Source organism: Canis aureus, chromosome X (genome assembly GCF_053574225.1).
Source record: "Canis aureus isolate CA01 chromosome X, VMU_Caureus_v.1.0, whole genome shotgun sequence".
NCBI lineage: Eukaryota > Metazoa > Chordata > Mammalia > Carnivora > Canidae > Canis > Canis aureus.
Genome location: NC_135649.1, coordinates 112,669,694 through 112,689,394, shown reverse-complemented (window position 1 = coordinate 112,689,394; position 19,701 = coordinate 112,669,694). Strand labels below are relative to the sequence as shown.

At 45.9% G+C, this 19,701-nt stretch overlaps 2 protein-coding genes across 6 annotated transcripts in view; one reads left to right on the top strand and one right to left on the bottom strand.

The window, feature by feature from the left end:
* BMX (BMX non-receptor tyrosine kinase) overlaps window positions 1-14,024 on the top strand; it is a 52,162-nt gene extending 38,138 nt beyond the window's left edge. For 3 of the 4 annotated variants that reach the window (XM_077889143.1, XM_077889142.1, XM_077889141.1), the window contains 5 exons: window positions 1,401-1,617; window positions 2,379-2,443; window positions 6,020-6,138; window positions 9,085-9,242; window positions 13,561-14,024. In XM_077889143.1, coding sequence (XP_077745269.1) covers window positions 1,401-1,617; window positions 2,379-2,443; window positions 6,020-6,138; window positions 9,085-9,242; window positions 13,561-13,635 — 634 coding nt within the window. In that variant the 3' untranslated portion in view covers window positions 13,636-14,024. The remainder of the gene's footprint in view (window positions 1-1,400; window positions 1,618-2,378; window positions 2,444-6,019; window positions 6,139-9,084; window positions 9,243-13,560) is intronic. The other variant, XM_077889145.1, reaches the window with a different exon arrangement.
* A 3,592-nt stretch (window positions 14,025-17,616) lies between these two features.
* The window catches only part of ACE2 (angiotensin converting enzyme 2), a 40,594-nt gene continuing 38,509 nt past the window's right edge, over window positions 17,617-19,701 (bottom strand). The window contains exons 18-19 of one of the 2 annotated variants that reach the window (XM_077887588.1): window positions 18,516-18,650; window positions 17,617-17,986 (exon numbers count right to left, since the gene is read on the bottom strand). In XM_077887588.1, coding sequence (XP_077743714.1) covers window positions 18,542-18,650 — 109 coding nt within the window. In that variant the 3' untranslated portion in view covers window positions 17,617-17,986; window positions 18,516-18,541. Of the gene's footprint in view, window positions 18,651-19,701 lie in introns of both variants that reach the window. The other variant, XM_077887587.1, reaches the window with a different exon arrangement.

Sequence of the window (19,701 nt, the reverse complement as noted above, 5' to 3'; positions counted from 1 at the left end):
CCACCACTAGCACCCCCCTGTAGGGAGCAATGCTGAGTTCCAGGCCGTTCTCTAAAAGAGCTGAAAGGAGGCATGACAGAGCTCATAGATAGCCTTGAGCAACCTGATAAGGCATGTCCCTAAACCAAGAAGGAAGAAAAGAACTACTCAAATAGTTATAACTGGGGCACCTGGGTGGCTCAGTGGATGAGCATCTACCTGTGGCTCAGGTCGTGATCCCGGGGTCCTGGGATCCAGTGCTGCATCAGGCTCCCTGCATGGAGCCTGCTTCTCCCTCTGCCTGTGTCTGGGCCTCTCTCTCTGTGTCTCTCATGAAAAAAATAAATAAAATCTTTAAAAAATAAAAACAAAAAATAATAATAAACAGTTCTAACTATAGAGAATATTGAATAAATGCTCATAAAAAATTCTAAAATCGACATGTTGGCTTTAGGTTTACTTTAAACACCTGAACATTAAAGAATTAGCCTGTACATTGATCAAGTATATGGACAACTAGATGAGCAGCGTAACAGCTGAGCGTCTATCTGTCATCACCTACCAGAAGGGCTATGTCATATCATTACTGTTTTCTAAATTAATTATTGAAAGATAACGTGAGGTGCCTGGGTAGCTCAGTCGGTTAAGCGTTGGACCCGTGATTTCAGCTCAGGTCAGGATCTCGGGGTCATGGTATCAAGCCCCACATAGGCCTCTGAGTGGAGAGTTTGCTTGAGATTCTCTCTCATTCTCCCTGGGCCCCTTCCCCCACTTGTGTGTGCTCTTTCTCAAATAAATCTTAAAAGAAAAAGAAAGATAATGTAACAATAATGTAAAATGAATTAAAAAAAAAGAGAGAACTCATGGCTAATCTCACTTCCCTAACATGGCAACTATTTTCATTTTTCCTGCACCCTTCACATTCTGATACAACTGTTTTGTTTTTTTGTTTTGTTTTGTTTTGTTTTGTTTTGTTTTTGAGAATAAAAGTGCTTGGACTTCAAAACTTAGAAAGTTAAATACTTTAGAGTGGAAGTGATTGCCCTCAGTGTGTGGCTCCCTCCACATCAGGCATGGAGGCTCTCTAGATGCCGGGAGACTCAATGAGATTTTTGAGGCAACAGACCCCTGTTCCGCTGGTTCTCTGTGGGAAAGGTGCACAGAGCACCCACAACTGCTAACTTGCTACTGGGGGTGTTGATGTCGTCTAAGAGGCAGATTTTTTTTTCTTTTCTTTTTGCTTTCAAAGGCTAATGCTCCCAGAATAAAATGCACAACGTTTTTCTCTCTTTCTTTGTTCAAGTAGAAGGTGGGGGGGGCGATTAAAACAAGCAAAAATGTGAGAGTGATTGTTTTTCAGAACATCTGGAAACCGGAGTGTGCAAATTCAGTAGTGAACTCTGCCAATCTGTCATTTCCAGGAAACTCAGCCATCCGAAGCTGGTGAAATTCTATGGGGTGTGCTCCAAGAGATACCCCATATACATAGTGACCGAGTATATCACCAATGGCTGCTTGCTGAATTACCTGAAGAGTCACGGGAAGGGACTGGAGGCGTCCCAGCTCTTGGAGATGTGCTACGACGTGTGTGAAGGCATGGCCTTCTTGGAGAGCCACCAGTTCATACACAGGGACCTGGTAAGCAGAGCCGCTCGGGGCAAGCAAGCAGCGCAGCGTCCCCACCTTGCAGTGACGGGGTCCTTGGGAAGGACATCAGGGGCGAGCGCTTGGCTCTTCCCGTGCCCACCTGTGACGTGCTCAAGCACATGACCTTGTGGGATGAAAACCGCAGTTGCAAAATAAGAGATTGGGAGGAGCGGCCGTCAGGACGCAGGTGGCCGTGTCCTGGTAGGAAGGAGAACCGGTGAAAGGGAAAGACTTTGGTCAGTGTCGGCGTCTCTCCAGCATTAGGTGCCAGGTGGCCTTTGCCCCAGGAGGGCTCAGTGCTGGAGCGGCCTGGGAAACCCAAAAGGGAAAGGAGGCGACATCTGCGCGTGTCTTTGGCCCCCCGGGGGTTGGGGGGGCGTGGGCAGGGCCTGGCTCGGTGGGGCTTGAGCTCCCGAAGGCACGCTGCCATCCCGCCAGGCCAGGGCGGCGAAGGAACCTTCTGGAAATAACGCTTCCCTTCTTGCCCATGAGCTGAGGCTCTGTGTTGAACGCGTAACGTCCTTCGGGCTGTTTGGCCGGGTGGGTGCGTGCGTGAAGATACGCAGGGGAGCACGTCTTCGCCCCGAAAGCTGCAGAACTGCCAAGGAGAAGGTGCCTCAACATCTGGGGGGTGCGATTGGCAATGTCAGGCTCCGTGAGGACTCCGCCAGCGGGAAGGAAGACGCTGGATTCTGGCGTCCGGAGATTCCGGGCCACTCTGACCACGTGGCGATTCTGTTTTTCTTCCAAAGGCGGCTCGGAACTGCTTGGTAGACAGCGACCTCTCGGTGAAAGTGTCGGACTTCGGAATGACCAGGTAAGCCACCGGGCGGCGACGCGGTGACACGTGGTTGCCCACCAGTGTGAACTGAACCCCAGGACTTCTTTGGAAATAAGGCCCACATGAGGCAAACTAAGATTGTACAACTAGCAGATGATTCATGAATCACATATATAATATACAAGCATATATAAATACAAGTATATGAAATATATAGGACTATATATAAATATATAATTATATATCAAACTTATATGCTCATTTTTTGAGATATATATGATTATATATTTAGTTATATAATACAACTTATATTAAATTATAAAATGACTTTTATGATATATAATTATAATAATTATATGATTTTTAATTATATGATTTTTATAATAATCTTTAATGATATATAATAATATAATTTTATTAGATTATAATAAAATTATATATAAATTTATATTTTTATATAGAATTTTTATATAGAATTTTATATATAATTATAAAGTATAAAATAAATACTAATAAATATAAATATTATAAAGTATAAAATAAACACTCGTAAATAGTAATAAATATTCAGGTGTAATGTGTTATAGCCAGATTATTGGCATAAACACATTTTTTATGTATGTATTTTAACTCAAGCAGGGTTCCTTCAGCCCTTTCTGTATACTTGTTAATATTCATTCAAATAGGCATAGCGCTAACACTAGGAAAGTTTTCACTGTCATGTCATTAACTATTCTGTATAACCAAGTAAGGCATGAAAGTAGACTTTGAGATTCTGTTATTTGGCATTCTAGCACCACTTTATGATTTAGAGAAATTATTTTATGATAGTAGTTTAAAGACATCTTCCATTATCTTTATTATGCATCTTCAGAGGCACTTTTCCTGGTTTTACGGAGGAAACAAAGATGCACACGTTGGCCTTTCCATTCAGCATTTACTGAGCAGCTACATAATGCCAAGGCCTTGTGGGAGATTCTGGTATGGACGGCATAATCCCTGCCCTCAGAATCATCAGCTTAGTCCAGAGGGCAAGTAGATGTCAACATTGAGACAAAATGCAGCTAGAAAGTTGTGTCAATTCAACATAAACTCACACAATTCTGAGCAGGAATAGTATAGCTTCAAAGAAGTCTGAAGAGTGGACTAAGCCTACCTCTATATTTAGTGTACCCAGCCCTAAAACACCGTAAGAGGATCTGGGTGGGTTTTTTTAAAGTTTATTTTTTTAGTAAGCTCTATACCCAGTATGAGCCTCAAACTCACTACCCTGAGATCACGAGTCACATGCGCCTCCAGCTGAGCCAGCCAGGCGCTCCAGGAGGATCTGTTTTTGAAGTCTTCTCCAAAATTCAATACTGAGAAGTGCCTCTCTTCTGGGACACCTCAACATGGTCGAGATGTCCCATTAGCTGTGTGCTACTTGCCATCCCTCCAGCCGCCATACACTGAGCCTCCTTCACCGATTCTCCAAATGTGTAGCTCTCCAAGTGTGAGAGAAAGCGCTGTGTACAGCTTCTAGGGCAAGGAGAAGCTCCTAGAACAGGGAAACTGATCCCCACCTGCTCTCATAGTGGGAATACTGGCTGGTATGCTGGCATCCAGGGAATATACTTGTCAAGTTCTTTGAGGCTGAGAAAAAGGGAGACATGAGGTCTTGCTCTGAATAAGGAATCCTGGAGGCCATGGAACAGGCCTGTTGCTCATGAAGTCCTGTGCTGCCACCATTCAGAAGCCTGTGACTTCACTTGAGCCTGATGATTCAAAGGAAAGTTTAAGCCATGAGCAGAACCCAGTGCCAGGGGAGTTTCTGGGTGTCTTGTGGTGTCTAGAGCTGCTGAGGGGGTCTGGGAAAGGAAGTATGGAAAGTGCTTTATGTAATCCCGTGAAAGTGTACTTTATTATTGCTATTAGTATTCCTATTCTATTCATAATATAGTCATAAATTAAATATTAATATAGTATTCACATAATATTAATATTGTTAATATTTCAAATAATGATTTTCAAAACCAGATTTTTCTGACATTTTAAATTACAGTATATACCTCTAACACATTTTCAGTGTGTATAGTTTTCCCATGAAGTACATCCAAAATTTCAGTTTCCATATCTTTCATTTTCCTTTCTTAAAAAAGAAATGATTCATTTTATTATTGTTCATTTTATTCATTTAAAAAAGAAATTATTCACTTTTATTATTCATTTTAGAGGGAGAGAGAGCCAGAGCGAGTGGGGGAAGGGCAGATGGAGAGGGAGAGAGAATCCCAAGTGGGCTCCCGCAGAGCACAGAGCCAGCTGTGGGGCTGGATCCCATCACCCTGAGATCATGACCTGAGCCGAAACCAGGAGTTGGGCGCTTGACCAACTGAGCTACCAGGCGCCCCTCATTTTCCTTTTTTCTTAAGAGTCCTTATTTATTTGCTTTTTTCTAGGCAAATATATGAGGTTCCCCTCTATTAGTTATAGAACTAAGAGATAGATGCTTCTTGTGAGAAATATAGCAAGAGCATAGAAGGTAAAGAGCAGAATCTGCCCCACCTTCCCCTTATTTTCAGCAGTAGGAGTAACTACTGCTAACACATTTGACAGATGTCCTTTCATACCTCATTCCGAAGTATACCCAATCATATACACAAATATGTGCATTTATTGTTTGTTCCCACAAAGACAGACAAAGGGGATTAAGAGTACACTCGCTTTGAAGAGCCCCGAGTCATATATGGAGGTGTCAGATCACTATATTGTACCCCTGAACCTAATGCCACACTGTATATTAACTATACCGGAATTAAAATTTTTAAAAATGGAATTACATTATATGTATCTACTTTTGCACGTACCCATTTGCCATGGGCATTCTTTAATTTTGGGAAATATCGAGCTCCCTTGTTCCTTAAATGGCCACGTACTGTTCTGCTGCATTACTGTGCTTTAGCATATTTAATTGCTCCTCAACAGGTGGACATTGAGGTTGCTTCTATTTTTATCATTATTATACAGTGCAGATCCTTGAATATATATTTTTAAGGTCTCGATGTCTCCAGAGGATACTGTCCTTCATTATTGCTTGTAACAGCAGATCAGAAGCAACTTACAAGGTGAAACCCTACAATGTTAGTCCATAGGAGCGAATACTATTCAGTCATTAAACACGATGCTGCGCAAGCAAATGTAACCCCGTAGGGAAAATGCTCTTGTGAGGCCCTTAAAGGAAAAAGCAAACCTTAGTACGAAAGAAACCCAATTTCGTTCATATTAAACGTAGGACAAAAGATTGGAAAGTACGAGCAAGCGCGCATTACAAATTATCTTCAGGGTGAGATCCTGAGTCATTCTATTTTTACATTTTTTCGTGTTTTTCTATGTTCATCAAATGTTTTGCATTCAGATATCGGTACCTGCCAAGGGGGATGTGATTTTTCCAAAGCCTACAGGCCAGAAGCGGCCTTTGGGTAAAGCTACACGTTGCAAGGAGGCAGGAGACCTAGAGAAGCGAGGCTCCCCCCCCCAGATGGCGGGGCTCTGCGGCCCCCAGCACCCAGCCCGCAGAGGCCTCTCACTCTGCACGGCCCGGGGCCTGAAGCTCTGTGTGCACCTTTGTCCCCGCAGGTATGTTCTCGATGACCAGTACGTCAGCTCAGTAGGAACAAAGTTCCCGGTCAAGTGGTCAGCCCCAGAGGTGTTCCACTACTTCAAATACAGCAGCAAGTCGGACGTTTGGGCATTCGGTAAGAACGTGGCCACACGGGCCCCAGCCCCGTTTCGTAAGCTCGCTTCCCCAACAGGAAACCGCAAGAGCAGCAAACATCCATTCTTAGCAGAAGCCCCGAGCGCTGACGAAATGCCCGAGTGGCCTGAGCTAGAGATGGAAGAGGGTGCTGACCTCTGACCTGTGCTGGGCCGCGTCGGGCTGTCACTGTCACCGTAGGAAACCTGCATCCTGCTAGCGCCTTTGTATCGAACCATAGGAGATACAAGCTCTTCCACTGGAGATTTCTTTTTCTTTTTTTTTAAGATTTTATTTATTTATTCATGAGAGACACACAGAGAGAGAGAGAGGCAGAGACACAGGCAGAGGGAGAAGCAGGCTCCATGCACCGGGAGCCCGATGCGGGATTCGACCCCAGGACCCCAGGATCATGACCTGAGCCAAAGGCAGACGCTCAACTGCTGAGCTTCCCACGCGTCCCCCTCTAACAGTTTTTAGAGAGGAGCCCTTAAAAACTAGAACCGAGTTTGCGTGAAACCCAAAATGTTGAAGGGCTTGAGATGTAGTCTTGGACGTCCTGCATGAAAGCAGCTGTGACCACCATCCCCTTTGGCATCGACCAACCCTTTGGGCATGCCTGGTGCAAGCCCCAAACACGGCTCGGTGCTGTGTGCAGCTCATACTCATTTCAGCTAGCACCTCGTTAAAATTCATCACTAGATCAGGGGTCAGCAAACCTTGGCCCGGGACCAAACCCGGTGGCCTGTTGCTGTAAATAAAGTTGTCCTGGAGCAAGCCTTGCCCACTCGTTCCTGTATTGTGTCTGATTTCCTACTGTAACCGCAGAGTGGGGTAGTTGCCAGAGATGCTGTACCACCTACAGAGTTTAAAAATACCTGCTATGTGACCCTTCACAGAAAAGGTTTGCTGACCCCTATTTTATTAAAGAGCCATACTGAAATTGAGTAAAGGTAATTAGAGGACAGAAATGATTCTTAAGTTGCGATTAGGTGGATTTTCTGATCTTTCTATGCTACGAGAAACGTCAGGCCTGCTTACGATCACTGTCAGAGGGATGCAGGGTAAATTATCCAAATTATCATAAAGTTATGGATATATGAACTGCAACTGAGACCTATTGCATGTCTATCTTGGTCCATAAGCATAATTTGACTTTTTATATGACATCCAAAAGACTGCATGAGTAAAAGAAAATTTAGTTAGCCATTTATTTTTTTACACGACACACATTTTTAAAATACTACTTTTGTCAAAGTAGTATCGTTCACTTAAAAAAATAATTCAATGTACACAGAAGAAAGAAAAGCCACGAAGATAGCATTGTGGTGAATACTTGACATCCTTTATGGGCTGATTAACTTGTCAAAATTAGTTTCACTCTCCATGTGTTGATACGCCTTATGAAAGATGCTTTTAAAACTCAGTATCCTTACTCAAGAGTTACAGTTTGTTTTTGACCAAAAAGTGGCATCACCCGGCTTGATTACTCCCCCTAGGAACTAGAAGTTGGCTCCGGATAATTTCTGGCTATTTGCAAACACTAAATCCATTCAGAAGTAATTTGTTTCCAATGAGGACATTCAAAATGAACCAGGGCCTCTGAAAACAATTCTTTTTTTTTTTTTTTTTTTTTTTTGAAAACAATTCTCAAAGGAGAGGAGGCCCCACGGATATTTGAAACAATATTACTTTTGGGATAAGTGGATGGCCTTCAAAGACAGAACTGTGAAGGGAGCAGTATACTCTTGGATGGTTGCTTTAGAAGGTTGTTTAAAAAAAAAATACAGGGCAGCCGGGATGGCTCAGCAGTTAGCATCACCTTCAGCCCAGGGCCTGATCCTGGAGTCGCCACGTCGGGCTCCCTGTGTGGAGCCTGCTTCTCCTTCTGCCTCTGTGTGTGTGTGTGTGTGTGTGTGTGTGTGTGTGTGTGTGTGTCTCATGAATAAATAATAAAATCTTAAAAAAAAAAACAGCCACAGCAACTTGTAATATTGCCTTATTGTAAATATTTTACATAAAATCTGTGGCCCTGAAAGTCAAAGAAATTTTGAAGTTAGTCCTTCAGGTACGGTTCTAGAATAATTTTCTTCCTTCTTACATATTTCTGGCTGCCCAAAGTCTCGAAGCTGGCCGACTGTTGAAATCCTGCGGCTAGGCCGGGACGACAGCACACTGGCCACCACGCAGGGAGCACGCGTAGCGGCCGGTGCTTTCTCCGTGCTCGCGGCAACCCTGGGACGTGCCCCCCCCCCCCCGGGAGGAGACAGGAGCGTGCTCCGAGGGTGGCTGAGGCGCTGCCCGGCCTGTAAGCGGCAGAGGCGAGCTCGAGGCCGCAGCCGCCGCGGCCAGGACCCCGTATCTAGACCCGGAGTCCGCGGCGGCCTCCGAGGGGCTTCGGGACACCGTGACCATCCAGAGAGCGAGCACAGACGTGCCGGGCACTCACGTTCCCGGGAGAGAGCCAGTGGTGGTGATCAGAGTCTCAAAAGGACACCTGACCCACAACATACCAGGGACCATCGAGGCAAAAGGAGGAATTTTGTCAGTGATCTTTCCTGTAAATCCGCTCGGGCGGCCGATTTGACGGGGCGGTGAGACGTGGCACAGCCGCCGAGGCAGAGAGAAAGGAGGGGCTGGGCTGGGGTTGTCTGTCCGGGGGTGCGGGGGGACGAGGCCCCAGCCGCCTCTCGGAAGCACCCCGGAATCTTGGCCCCCAGTAGCCCCCCTGCAGCTGCCTTCCCGATGGCCCGCTGGCCGGCAAGAGGAGGACCGTGGAGAAGGGACGGTGGGCCCCGGAGGCGAGGGCACAGGGCCACCTTCCACGCCCGGGCCTCTGGCTGGGACTGGTTCCCCGGGCTCCCTCGCCCCGGCCGGAGCCTCCCCGAGCCTGCACCTGCTGACACGGCCTTTCCTTTGTCTGCCGGCCGCCCTCCGTGTGCCGTAGGGATCCTGATGTGGGAAGTGTTCAGCCTGGGGAAGCAGCCCTACGACCTGTACGACAACTCGCAGGTGGTTGTGAAGGTCTCCCAGGGCCACCGGCTCTACCGGCCCCAACTGGCGTCGGACACCGTCTACCAGATCATGTACGGCTGCTGGCACGAGGCAAGTGCACCCCGGGGGGCCGGCGGCGGGTGCGCCCAGGGCGGTTGCCCAGGACCCATGGGCCGGGCCGCTTTGACCGAAGCGCCTGCCCCGGGCGGGCCCAACGGGCCTCAAGCGTTCGGGAGTGAAACCCAGCAGCGCGGCCGCGCAGGTGCAGGTGCAGGTGCAGGGGCTACCAGCGTAACGAGCCACTTACGTCCAGCACCGTTTGAAGAACTTCATAAATATATATATTTTAAAGATTTTATTTATTTATTCATGAGAGAGAGAGAGACAGAGACACAGGCAGAGGGAGGAGCAGGCTCCACGCAGGGAACCTGACGTGGGACTCGATCCCGGGACTCCAGGATCACACCCTGGGCCCAAGGCAGGTGCTAAACCACTGAGTCACCCAGGGATCCCTAGAACTTCATAAATATTAACCCATTTGTTCATCAGGCAACATACTAGGAAGTACGTGCTATCGCGGCCAAAACTAAGAGGAGAGGGGCAGCCCGGGAGGCTCAGTGGTTTAGCGGCGCCTTCGGCCCAGGGCCTGATCCTGGAGACCCGGGATCGAGTCCCACATCAGGCTCCCTGCATGGAGCTTGCTTCTCTCTCTGCCTCTCTCTCTGTGTCTCTCATGAATAAATAAATAAAATCTTAAAAAAAAAAAAAAAACTAAGAGAAGAGGAAACAGACCCAGCGAGGTTAAGTGACTTGCCCAGGGTCACACAGCTGGGCTAGCGTCAGAGTCCCTGTTCTTAACCACAACACCGTGGGGCCTCTCCTGAGATAGAAAACGTGTCGCGGAGAACCTATGAGCACGCGTGGACAATGCATAATGGACACTAGTCCCTCCTCTCTTCCCATCCTCCCCGATGGTGACGAAACCATTCCGTGCACTTGGGGAATAAGAGGGTGTGTGGCAGTAGGCATGGAGCTCACGTGGCAGGGGACTGACTCACAAACCATCTACGATGTCCGTAGAACTAAGGGGGGTGGATGGTAAGGAAATACAAAGCTCCGTCTCTGTCCTCAGGGAAGTCAGTCTTTACACACACTTACGCGTGCACGCACGTGGGCACACCTGCACACACACACACGCCCCACTGTGAGATTGGAAACACCCAGCAGTTTCTAATTATACGTGCAGCATAGAAACGTAGGCAAGTGCAGAAAGAGGTCAGAGGAGAGCACTGTTATCTGAGCCAGGTCAGGGAACCTCAGCAGAGTGTCCACAGTCAGGTGAGTGGAGACGTGGTCAAGGGTGTCCAGGGGAGACCGGCACAACCAAGGTGAGGAGGCCAGAAGGAGCAGGGTGTGCTCGGCTGTAGCTACCGTTGGAAGGGCTGGGAATTAGTCGGAGGAAGAGGTCTGGTCCGGATGCTGCAGACTGAACCACAGGGAGAGGAGTGTGAGTTTTGCTTTTTTACAGGCAATGGGGAGCCATGGAAGACTTTAGAGAGTACTTGATAATAGGGGACTTTTAAGAACATTAATTGAAAAGCCCAAAGCTCGTAGCCATTATATGCTACTGCCTCGTCGACAGAGGGCCTGATGCCGCATTCCTCTATTCATTCCTCCACCAGTAGAAGGCAGATGGGTGTCATGGCTAAGCACGTGCACTGTGGAGCCAGAATGCCGAGTACCAATACTAGCTGTGTGACCTTGTATAAGCCTCCTACCATCTCTGTGCTTTACCAAAAAGTAGCCCTCCGCTCATAGGATTTAAAAAAAAATTATTTATTTATTAATGAGAGGCACAGAGAGAGAGGCAGAGACACAGGCAGAGGGAGAAGCAGGCACCATGCAGGGAGCCCCATGCGGGATTTGATCCCAGGACCCTGGTCACACCCTGAGCTGAAGGCAGCCGCTCAGCTGAGCCACCCAGGCGCCCCCCACCCCATCATAGGATTATCGTGTGGGTTGCATGAGTTAATATTGTCAAGGCCTCAGAGCAGTGCCTGGACCACAGTAAGTGCTCCTCGTGTCTGTGGTTGTAGGTTCACAGGGCCCCTGTGCACCAGGCGCTCGGCGGGGTGCTAGGAAGAACTTGCCGCACACACGTAGAGCTCCTGTCTTGTGTTGGAGCCTCGAGTCCCCCACTGGCCGAGTTGCTGGCTGTATCACACAATAATACTTGATCCTTTCGCCTGACACCATCCCCTGGGATGGGGGCGCTTCATGATTTCCCACCCTATGGCGCCTCGCTTGCTAAATGAGGCCCCCCCACCCCTCGCACCCCCATGTAGCGCCTATGGTGCTGAGGGCCGCGGGCAGCGCTGGGCGGTCCAGTGGGGCCAGAGCAGAGTTAGAGACCTGCCGCTGCCCCCAAGCAGGCTGACTTCGTGCTGTCACGCGTCCGATGGAGAAGAGGAGCAGACAGGGATTTGGAGTCGAAGGCCGGAACCTGCCTGGCCTTTCCCACTCCAGCTCCTGGGACTAAGGCCAGGAGCAGATGGATGGGGCGGCCCCCAAACGGGAGCAAACTGCCTTCTTCCCACAGTCGGTCTGTTGAGATGGCTTTGCACAGAGACAATCCCGGGTCGAAGGTCCTGCACGTATCATTTTGTACATTTTGGTCTCCCACTTTTAAAATATCCTCTTTCACAATTTTTAGAAGCACATTCACAATTTCCGTTAGATTCCAATTTATCTTTCCCACAGTTCTCTGCACAAAAGTGAGTGTGTACATACGTGTGTGCTTCCCTTTCTTTCTTATAAGAGGAGCATACAGGTTCCCTCTACGGGGTCGGTGCCCCTCCGCCAGCGTGGGTATTTTCCCACCAGCTCGCTGACACAGACCATTGTCAAGCTTCTGGATTTCTGCCAATCTGAGAGAGGAGAGATGGCCTTTTAGTGCAGCTTGTATATGTACATCTTTCCTCACAAGTGAGGTATATTTTTAAGGGCACTTGGGATATCTTTCTGAGAATTGGACGGCGTTTCTTTTCCCTTTGTTCTATCAGGCTTTTGATTTCCCTCACCTCGATTTTAAAGACCCCTTTATAAATTAAAGAGATGAGCACTTTATCTGTGAGAGTTGTCAATATTTTCTCCCAGTTTGTCATTTATCTTTTGGTTTCATTTATGGTTGTTTTTGCCTTGCAAAGGATTTAAAAAAATAGAGTTGACTATATTAACATTGGCTTTTATTGCTTCTGGAAACCGAGTTAAAGTTGGATAGGCTTCCCCAGCCCCTGATTAAAGTAGCATTCACTCAGATTTTCCTCTAGTATTTTTATGGCTTCACTCTTTCACATTTAGGTCTCCGATCTAGTGTGTTTGTTGCAGTATATGGTGTGAAGCATGGATCCAAGGATGTCATTTTCTAAATGACTACGTGCTTGCTGCAGCACCATTTATTAAAAGACCATGTCATCACGAGGGATGAGATACCATCTAACAGTGCCGAAATAGCTAACAGAGGAAATTTCCATACGCATTTGGGGTTATTTGGGGCCTTTCTCTTCTGTTCTCTGATCTCTATTCATGTTCTAGCACTGCAATGTTCTAATTATAGAGGATTTCCAATACGTGTTAATCCAAGGTAGGCTAGTACTCCCTCATTACTCACCTTTTTTATACTTTTCCTAGCTATTTTTACAGACATTTTTAAAAATTGAGTTTAATTGTTTAATCTTTTAAGTTTTAGTCCCAATGTAGTTCACCTACAGTGTTACATTCATTCCAGGTGCTATTTCTGCATACTTTAAAAAATCTATGAACTAGAGAGTCAACTTGTTCAGCTTGAAACTAACTTGTTCATCTTTTGGAGGAGATTGTGTTTAGTTTATATTTTAACTAGGGAAATTTGACATCTTTGTGATATTGATTTGTCCTCTTCAGGAACAAGTAACGTTTTTCTATGTGTGTAAGTCTACATTTGTCCTTTTCATCAGTGTTGACAGTTGTCCTCATTTTGGGGGCTGTGTTTCTGTTTTTATTTTATTTTGGTGTCGTTGCTACTCCAAATGGGGTTTCCTCTTCCATCGCGTCTTCTGACTGGTTCTTGTACATGTACCTGAAGAATATTGATTTTGTATGTTAATTTTGCAGACTGCTCTCCGGGTGAATTCCTTATCATTTGGGTTGGTTCTATCATTCATTCTCCTGGTTTTTCCAGGCATACAACCATATCTTATGCAAATAAAGAGACTTACTGTTTCTTTTCCACCTCTTAGGGCTCTAGTTGTTTTGTCTTTAGTGGAAATGTCCATAATGTGTCCATGCTTAAAAAGTCACTAGCTTTAGGACTGAGGTACACATATCTTCAATATTTTATTTTTAATCATAATTTCCATAAACTAAGCCTTTGAGTTTTTCTTTTATTTAGCTTCCAGAAAAGCGTCCCACATTTCAGCAACTCCTATCTTCCATTGAACCACTTCGGGAAAAAGACAAGCCTTGAAGAAGAAATGAGGAGATCTGATGAGAAGGACCGTCAATGCTGGCCAACATTTTCATTCCTTTTAAGGAAAGTAGCAAGGCGCAAACCATGTAATTTAGCTAATCGCATTCTGTGTACTGTTTGCCTCTTGTATTATCTCAAAATGAACAAGGTAAGAAACAAAAGATTTCCTTGACATTTAAGTCAAATTAGTAGTTTTGTGTATGCTGCTCTTTATATTATTATACTTCCCAGCCTACAGCAGAAGCACATTTTCTGATTGTGGTAGACAGAGTGTGTACCATGTGTAAAGATTGAACAGAATTGAAAAATTCTTTGTTGGATATTTGTTCTTTTCCTTATATCATCACTATCACGATAATTAAATATGTTGTTAACAAGTACCAAAATGTGGACATTTGCCTTCATGTTTTATTGCTGTCAAACTTTAGCATGTATGCAAATCAAAAGGAGGGTTCATTAAAACAGATTCCTGGGGCGCCTGGGTGGCTCAGTTGGCTAAGCATCTGCCTTTGGCTCAGGTCATGATCCTGGGGTCCTGAGATCGAGAGCCCCACATCTGGGGCTCTCCCTGCTCAGCAGGGAGCCTGCTTCTCCATCTCCCTCTGCCCTTCTTCCCCTACTTGTATTCTCACGCTTTGCTCTGTCTCTTCCTCTCTCTCTCTCTCTCTCTCAAATAAACAAATAAATCCTTTAAAAAACCCACACAGATTCCTCAGGAACTACTCCAGAGATTCTGGTAGAGCAGGTCTGAGTGCAGCCTGAGAACATGTATTTTTAACAAGCTTCCAAATGTTTCTGTGCTGTCTGTCCGGTGTGCCCTAGGGACCTCCTTATATGGGGGGGCATCAGTAGGTGGTGCATAATTTAATGCAAATGACTTGACTCTCATCTGACTTCCAGATTAGAACAATGACTCTTTGTGTCATGTATATATGCCATGCAAATACAAAACTAAAATTAAGTAATATTCAAGAATATAGCAAATACATTTCCACAAAGAACAGATTGTAAAAGATGCTAAGGTAAACTTGATGCCTCTTTTTTTTTTTTGCCTAATCCTTATCAATTTGGATACCGTGTAACCACAGTCTTCATTCTAGAATTGATTGTTGCCTTCTAATCATTTTCAACCCTTGAGTTTGGGTTCCAGGGTTTCTGGCTAGTTTGGTGACTGGCATTTCTATTTCAATCTTGTATCTTGACACAAAGGTACAAAAGTACTATTTCAGTGTCTTGTGGTGATTACTAAAAGGTACTTTTGCTTTAAACCATTCCTGGGACTCCCCTCCTTCACAGCTTGCTGCTGAGCCCATAGGTTTTCATCTCTTTTGAAGCACCTTGCTGTCTTTTCTGCAATGTCAAGGAGGGAAAGAGAAAGGCTCTGTGGAGGCACAATCACACTGAAAAGACACCCTAAGTGCTGCTCCTCATCTCTGGATGGAAGTTAACTATCTCCCTTAAGAGATCCTCATATTGGGATCCCTGGGTGGCGCAGCGGTTTGGCGCCTGCCTTTGGCCCAGGGCATGATCCTGGAGACCCGGGATCGAATCCCACGTCGGGCTCCCGGTGCATGGAGCCTGCTTCTCCCTCTGCCTCTCTCTCTCTCTCTCTGTGACTATCATAAATAAATAAAAATTAAAAAAAAAAAAAGAGATCCTCATATTGTCTCATTCCACTGACTCCATCACCTCCCAACTGTTTCTGATTATCTCTCTTGGTTGTTTCTTCACATGTAAATACGGATTCCTGTGTTTCCAGAATTGACTTTTGATAGTAGTTTCCTGTTGGGTTTTTTTTTTTTTTTTACAGAGGTGCACAAATATCAATTTATAATGAAATGGAACTTTGTTTTTTTTAATGATTTTATTTTTATTTGACAGAGAGAGAGAGAGGGAGCATAAGCAGGGGGAGCAGCAGAGGGAGAGGGAGAAGCAGGCTCCCTGCTGAGCAGGGAGCCCAATGTGGGGACTTGATCCCAGGACCTGGAGGTCATGACCTGAGCCAAAGGCAGATGCTTAACTGACTGAGCTGCCCAGGCACCCGGTAGTACAGTCTAGATAAAAAATGTTGGGGGGAAGTGCCTGGGTGGCTCAGTCAGTTGAGCATCTTTTTTTTAAAGATTCATTTATTTATTTGAGGGGGGTGTGTGTGAGTGAGAGGGTAGAGGGGCAGAGGGAGACAGAATCTCAAGCAGACTCCCTGCTGAAATCATGACCTGAGCCTAAGACATATGCTTAACCAACTGAGCTACCCAGGCACCCTGGTTAAGAACAACCACTAGGCCATGTATACATTCAGCGAGCATTTCTTTAGTGAGTACTGTGTGACGGCTTCTTTCCTACCCAAGGGAAAAGAAGGAACGAGTAACTCAATCCTTCCTCCTCAACGGGCCCTTGTGAAATCTGTTTTCCTTTCTTCTCTTTATTTTTATGTATTTGTTTTTATTTTTAAATATTTTATTTATTAATGAGAGACACAGAGAGGCAGAGACATAGGCAGAGGGAGAAGCAGGCCCCTCACAGGGAGCCCCATGTGGGACTCAATCCCTGGACCCAGGATCATGCCCTAAGCCGAAGGCAGACACCCACCTGCTGAGCCACCCAGGCATTCCTATGTATTGTTTTTTTTTTTTTAAGATTTTATTTATTTATTCGTGAGAAACGCAGAGAGAGAGAGAGAAAGAGGCAGAGACACAGGCAGAGGGAGAAGCAGGCTCCATGCAGGCAGCCTGACATGGGACTTGATCCTGGGTCTCCAGGATCACACCCTGGGCCAAAGGCAGGCACTAAACCACTGAGCTACCCGGGCTGCCCTGTATTTGGTTTTTAAAAAACAATCCTCTTTATAACAAAATATATGCTTATTGCAAAAATTCAAACAGTACAGAATCCTCTACTGTGAAAAGAGCCAAAGCCTTGCTTATAAGCCTAGCTTCCAAAACCAAGTCAAGCAAGATTTTTAAGATATTAGTAGAGGTTTATAAGAAAGTCAGCCCAGTGATGCTAAGAGGAGCCGAGTAAAGGAATACTCATACCACATAAAACATGCATAATTTTGAAAATGCTCTTTAATCGTGTTTCATGATGATATATAACATTTGCTGCTACTGTTTTAAGCCAGGGGACTGCCTACGTGCTCTTGGAAATGAAGAAAAGGTCATCCTCCCTTGACTTGGCTAACTGATCCACCATGACCATTATCTCCATAGAATGTATTTTATATTTTTAAAGATTTTATGTATTTATTCATGAGAGAAACAGAGAGAGAGGCAGAAACATAGGCAGAGGGAGAAGCAGGCTCCATGCAGGGAGCCCGATGTGGGACTCGATCCTGGGACTCCAGGTTCATGCTCTGAGACGTTCAACCACTGAGCTACCCAGGCGTCCCTATTTTATTTTTTTTAATTTATTTATTTTAGAGAGAGGGTGAGAGAGTGAGCAGCAGGAAGAAGAGAAGCAGAGAGAGATGGAGAGAGAATCTCAAGCAGACTCCCCACTGAGCATGGAGCCCAATGCTGGGCTCCATCCCACGACCCTGAGATCGTGACCTGAGCCAAAATCAAGAGTCAGACGCTTAACTCACTGAGCCACCCAGGTGCCCCTCTCCATAGTCTGTATTAAGTACGAAGTTACTCTAACATTATGCTGGTCACCACAGAGAGTGAGTTGATGAGTAGAGTTTGGATATTTTCATCTACTTTGAATCAGTCTTTGGTGTGTAGTGGATGCTGTGCTCAGAACTGGGCTGGATTCTGAGATGTACAAAAGGAGTGTTAGGCTTGGTCCCTAACCTGATGGCATAAACAATCTTAACACACCTCTTTTTAGATTGTCTTACAGCTGCTTTGTACAATAAAGCAATTTAAGAAATTGGGACACATTCCAAGACGTTTGAGAGGTCAAGGGTCTCAGGCAGGCAGATGGAAGGGAGAAGCAGATAGAAGCCCCAGCACATAAGTACACGTGAGACCGCAGGAGTGTGAATCTAGTAAGTATTTATTGAGTGTCTGCTTGGTGCTCAGCACTACACAGACATCGAGGGTGAATACAAAAGCTAAGAGGTTGGGTACCCACTTCAGAGGATGACCTTCAGTTGAGATTTCTAGTCACTCCAGAGAGAAAAATAGAAGTGAGTTTCTATTGAAACAATAGAAGTGAGGTGTGCTCTGGCGCAGAGGTGGGGGGCAGGGGAGGGGTAGGGAGGTGGAGGGGTTGGGGGGTGGTTCCTGGAGGCCCCTGAGGCTAGTTTTACGTTGTCAGGAAGATGATGATCAAGCAGCTTGGAAGTGAAAAGGCAACATCTGTGAACAGCTCTCTGGATTCTTCTCTCTCCGTTACACCTGTCATCCTGAAGAAAGCATGATCCAGTCCAATCACTGGATCTGTGGGCAGACCGCTATAGTACTTAGATGAACTTAATGTGAAAAGAGTGTGCCATCCTTTACACTTAAAGTGAACAGCATGTGCCACTCTCGCTCCTGCAACCCTGCCAGCAACTCATGGACACTGTCCTTGAAAGAGATCCATCCGGATTCCATACAAGGCCCCACTTGCTCCCACCATATAGCCCCTCTTTTCTATTTTGACTCTGGCCATGCAACAAACATTTCCACTTCCATTACGGCCCCCCCACCCACCCCGCCCGAGTAGCTGGCAAGGCCAAAGACACGTTTTCTCTATTACTCTCAAATAGGAGCAGAGGTGGAATCTCAAGGCAGAAATAAATACTGAAAGCCAGTGAAGATGCCCTCTCCCCAGGCATGTCTTCTTGGGAGAACTATTCCTGAACAGAGCCATAGTTTTGATATTTAATGACATCTTTATAATCTCATATACGTAAATGTTAATTTTATGGTACAGACGATAATAAAAATCACCTCAAGAGGGAATAAAACAGATTTTCCTAAAATGAAGTCTGAGCATCATCCACATTTTGGAATCCTGGATTATTTTCTCCTTTACTCAAGTCCACGGAGGCATAAGGATTTTCTTCACCTCTTGCTTGATCATTCCTGTTAAATAGAGTAAAGTAGCCTTAGTATAAGTACCACTGGATGGACACTGCCTCCCTCGGACCCCACTGGCCCAGGCGTCTCGGACACCTTAGCATCTAATCCCTCCTCAATGAATCAGCCCCCTCCCAATGGACTGTGGTCCCCTAGAGAACATGCCCCATGAGTGGTTGGCACGATGCCTGGCAGGGCATGGGAGACCACAGAAACCTCTGTGCTCCGGGGTCATAGAGAGGGTGCCTCTGTACCTCAGTTTGCCTATTTGGCAAATGATGCCCCTTCACCAAGTCACCGAGCTAGTGCTAGCAGAGTGCTCATGGTACCTGGCATGCAGGCCTCAACGAATATCAACCACAATTATTATTTTTAGGAGTGAAGTGGTCATTTAGCCAGTTGCCTCATTCTTTTTTTAAGATTTTATTTATTTATTCATGAGAGAGAGAGAGAGGCAGAGACACAGGCAGAGGGAGAAGCAGGCTCCATGCAGGGAGCCCGACATGGGACTCGATCCCGGGTCTTCAGGATCATGCCCTGGGCCGAAGGCGGCGCTAAACCGCTGAGCCATCCAGGCATCCCCCCTTCCATATTTTAAAAATTCTAATAATATGAATGTCTTCTATTCAATGCCTATTTTTTTTAAACTGAAGCCACCTTAGGGAACTAAAAATCTCTATGGTGAAGAATCGGTCAGACTAGACCAGTGCATGTCAAAATTCCATCAGGAACACGTTTAAGCAACCTGGATGCACACAGAGTTTTGTCAGGTACTACAGAATATTCACCTTAATTACAGAAGCCCAGCGAAAGCCAGTGATTTCTCAATGTCAGAAAAGACAACTAGTGGCAGAGCATGAGTATAAATCAGGTCTCTGACAATTTAAATCCTCCATGAACTTGGATCTTCAACTTAAGGACGAATGAGAAGTACTGGGGCCCACGAGCTAAGGGGATGACAGGGAGCTGGGCCACCAGAGGGGGAAGGAAGGGGATGGAAGGGCAGCTGTATGGAGCAAATCTTAGAGCTCATTCTTGAAGGATTTCACAGTGCCAA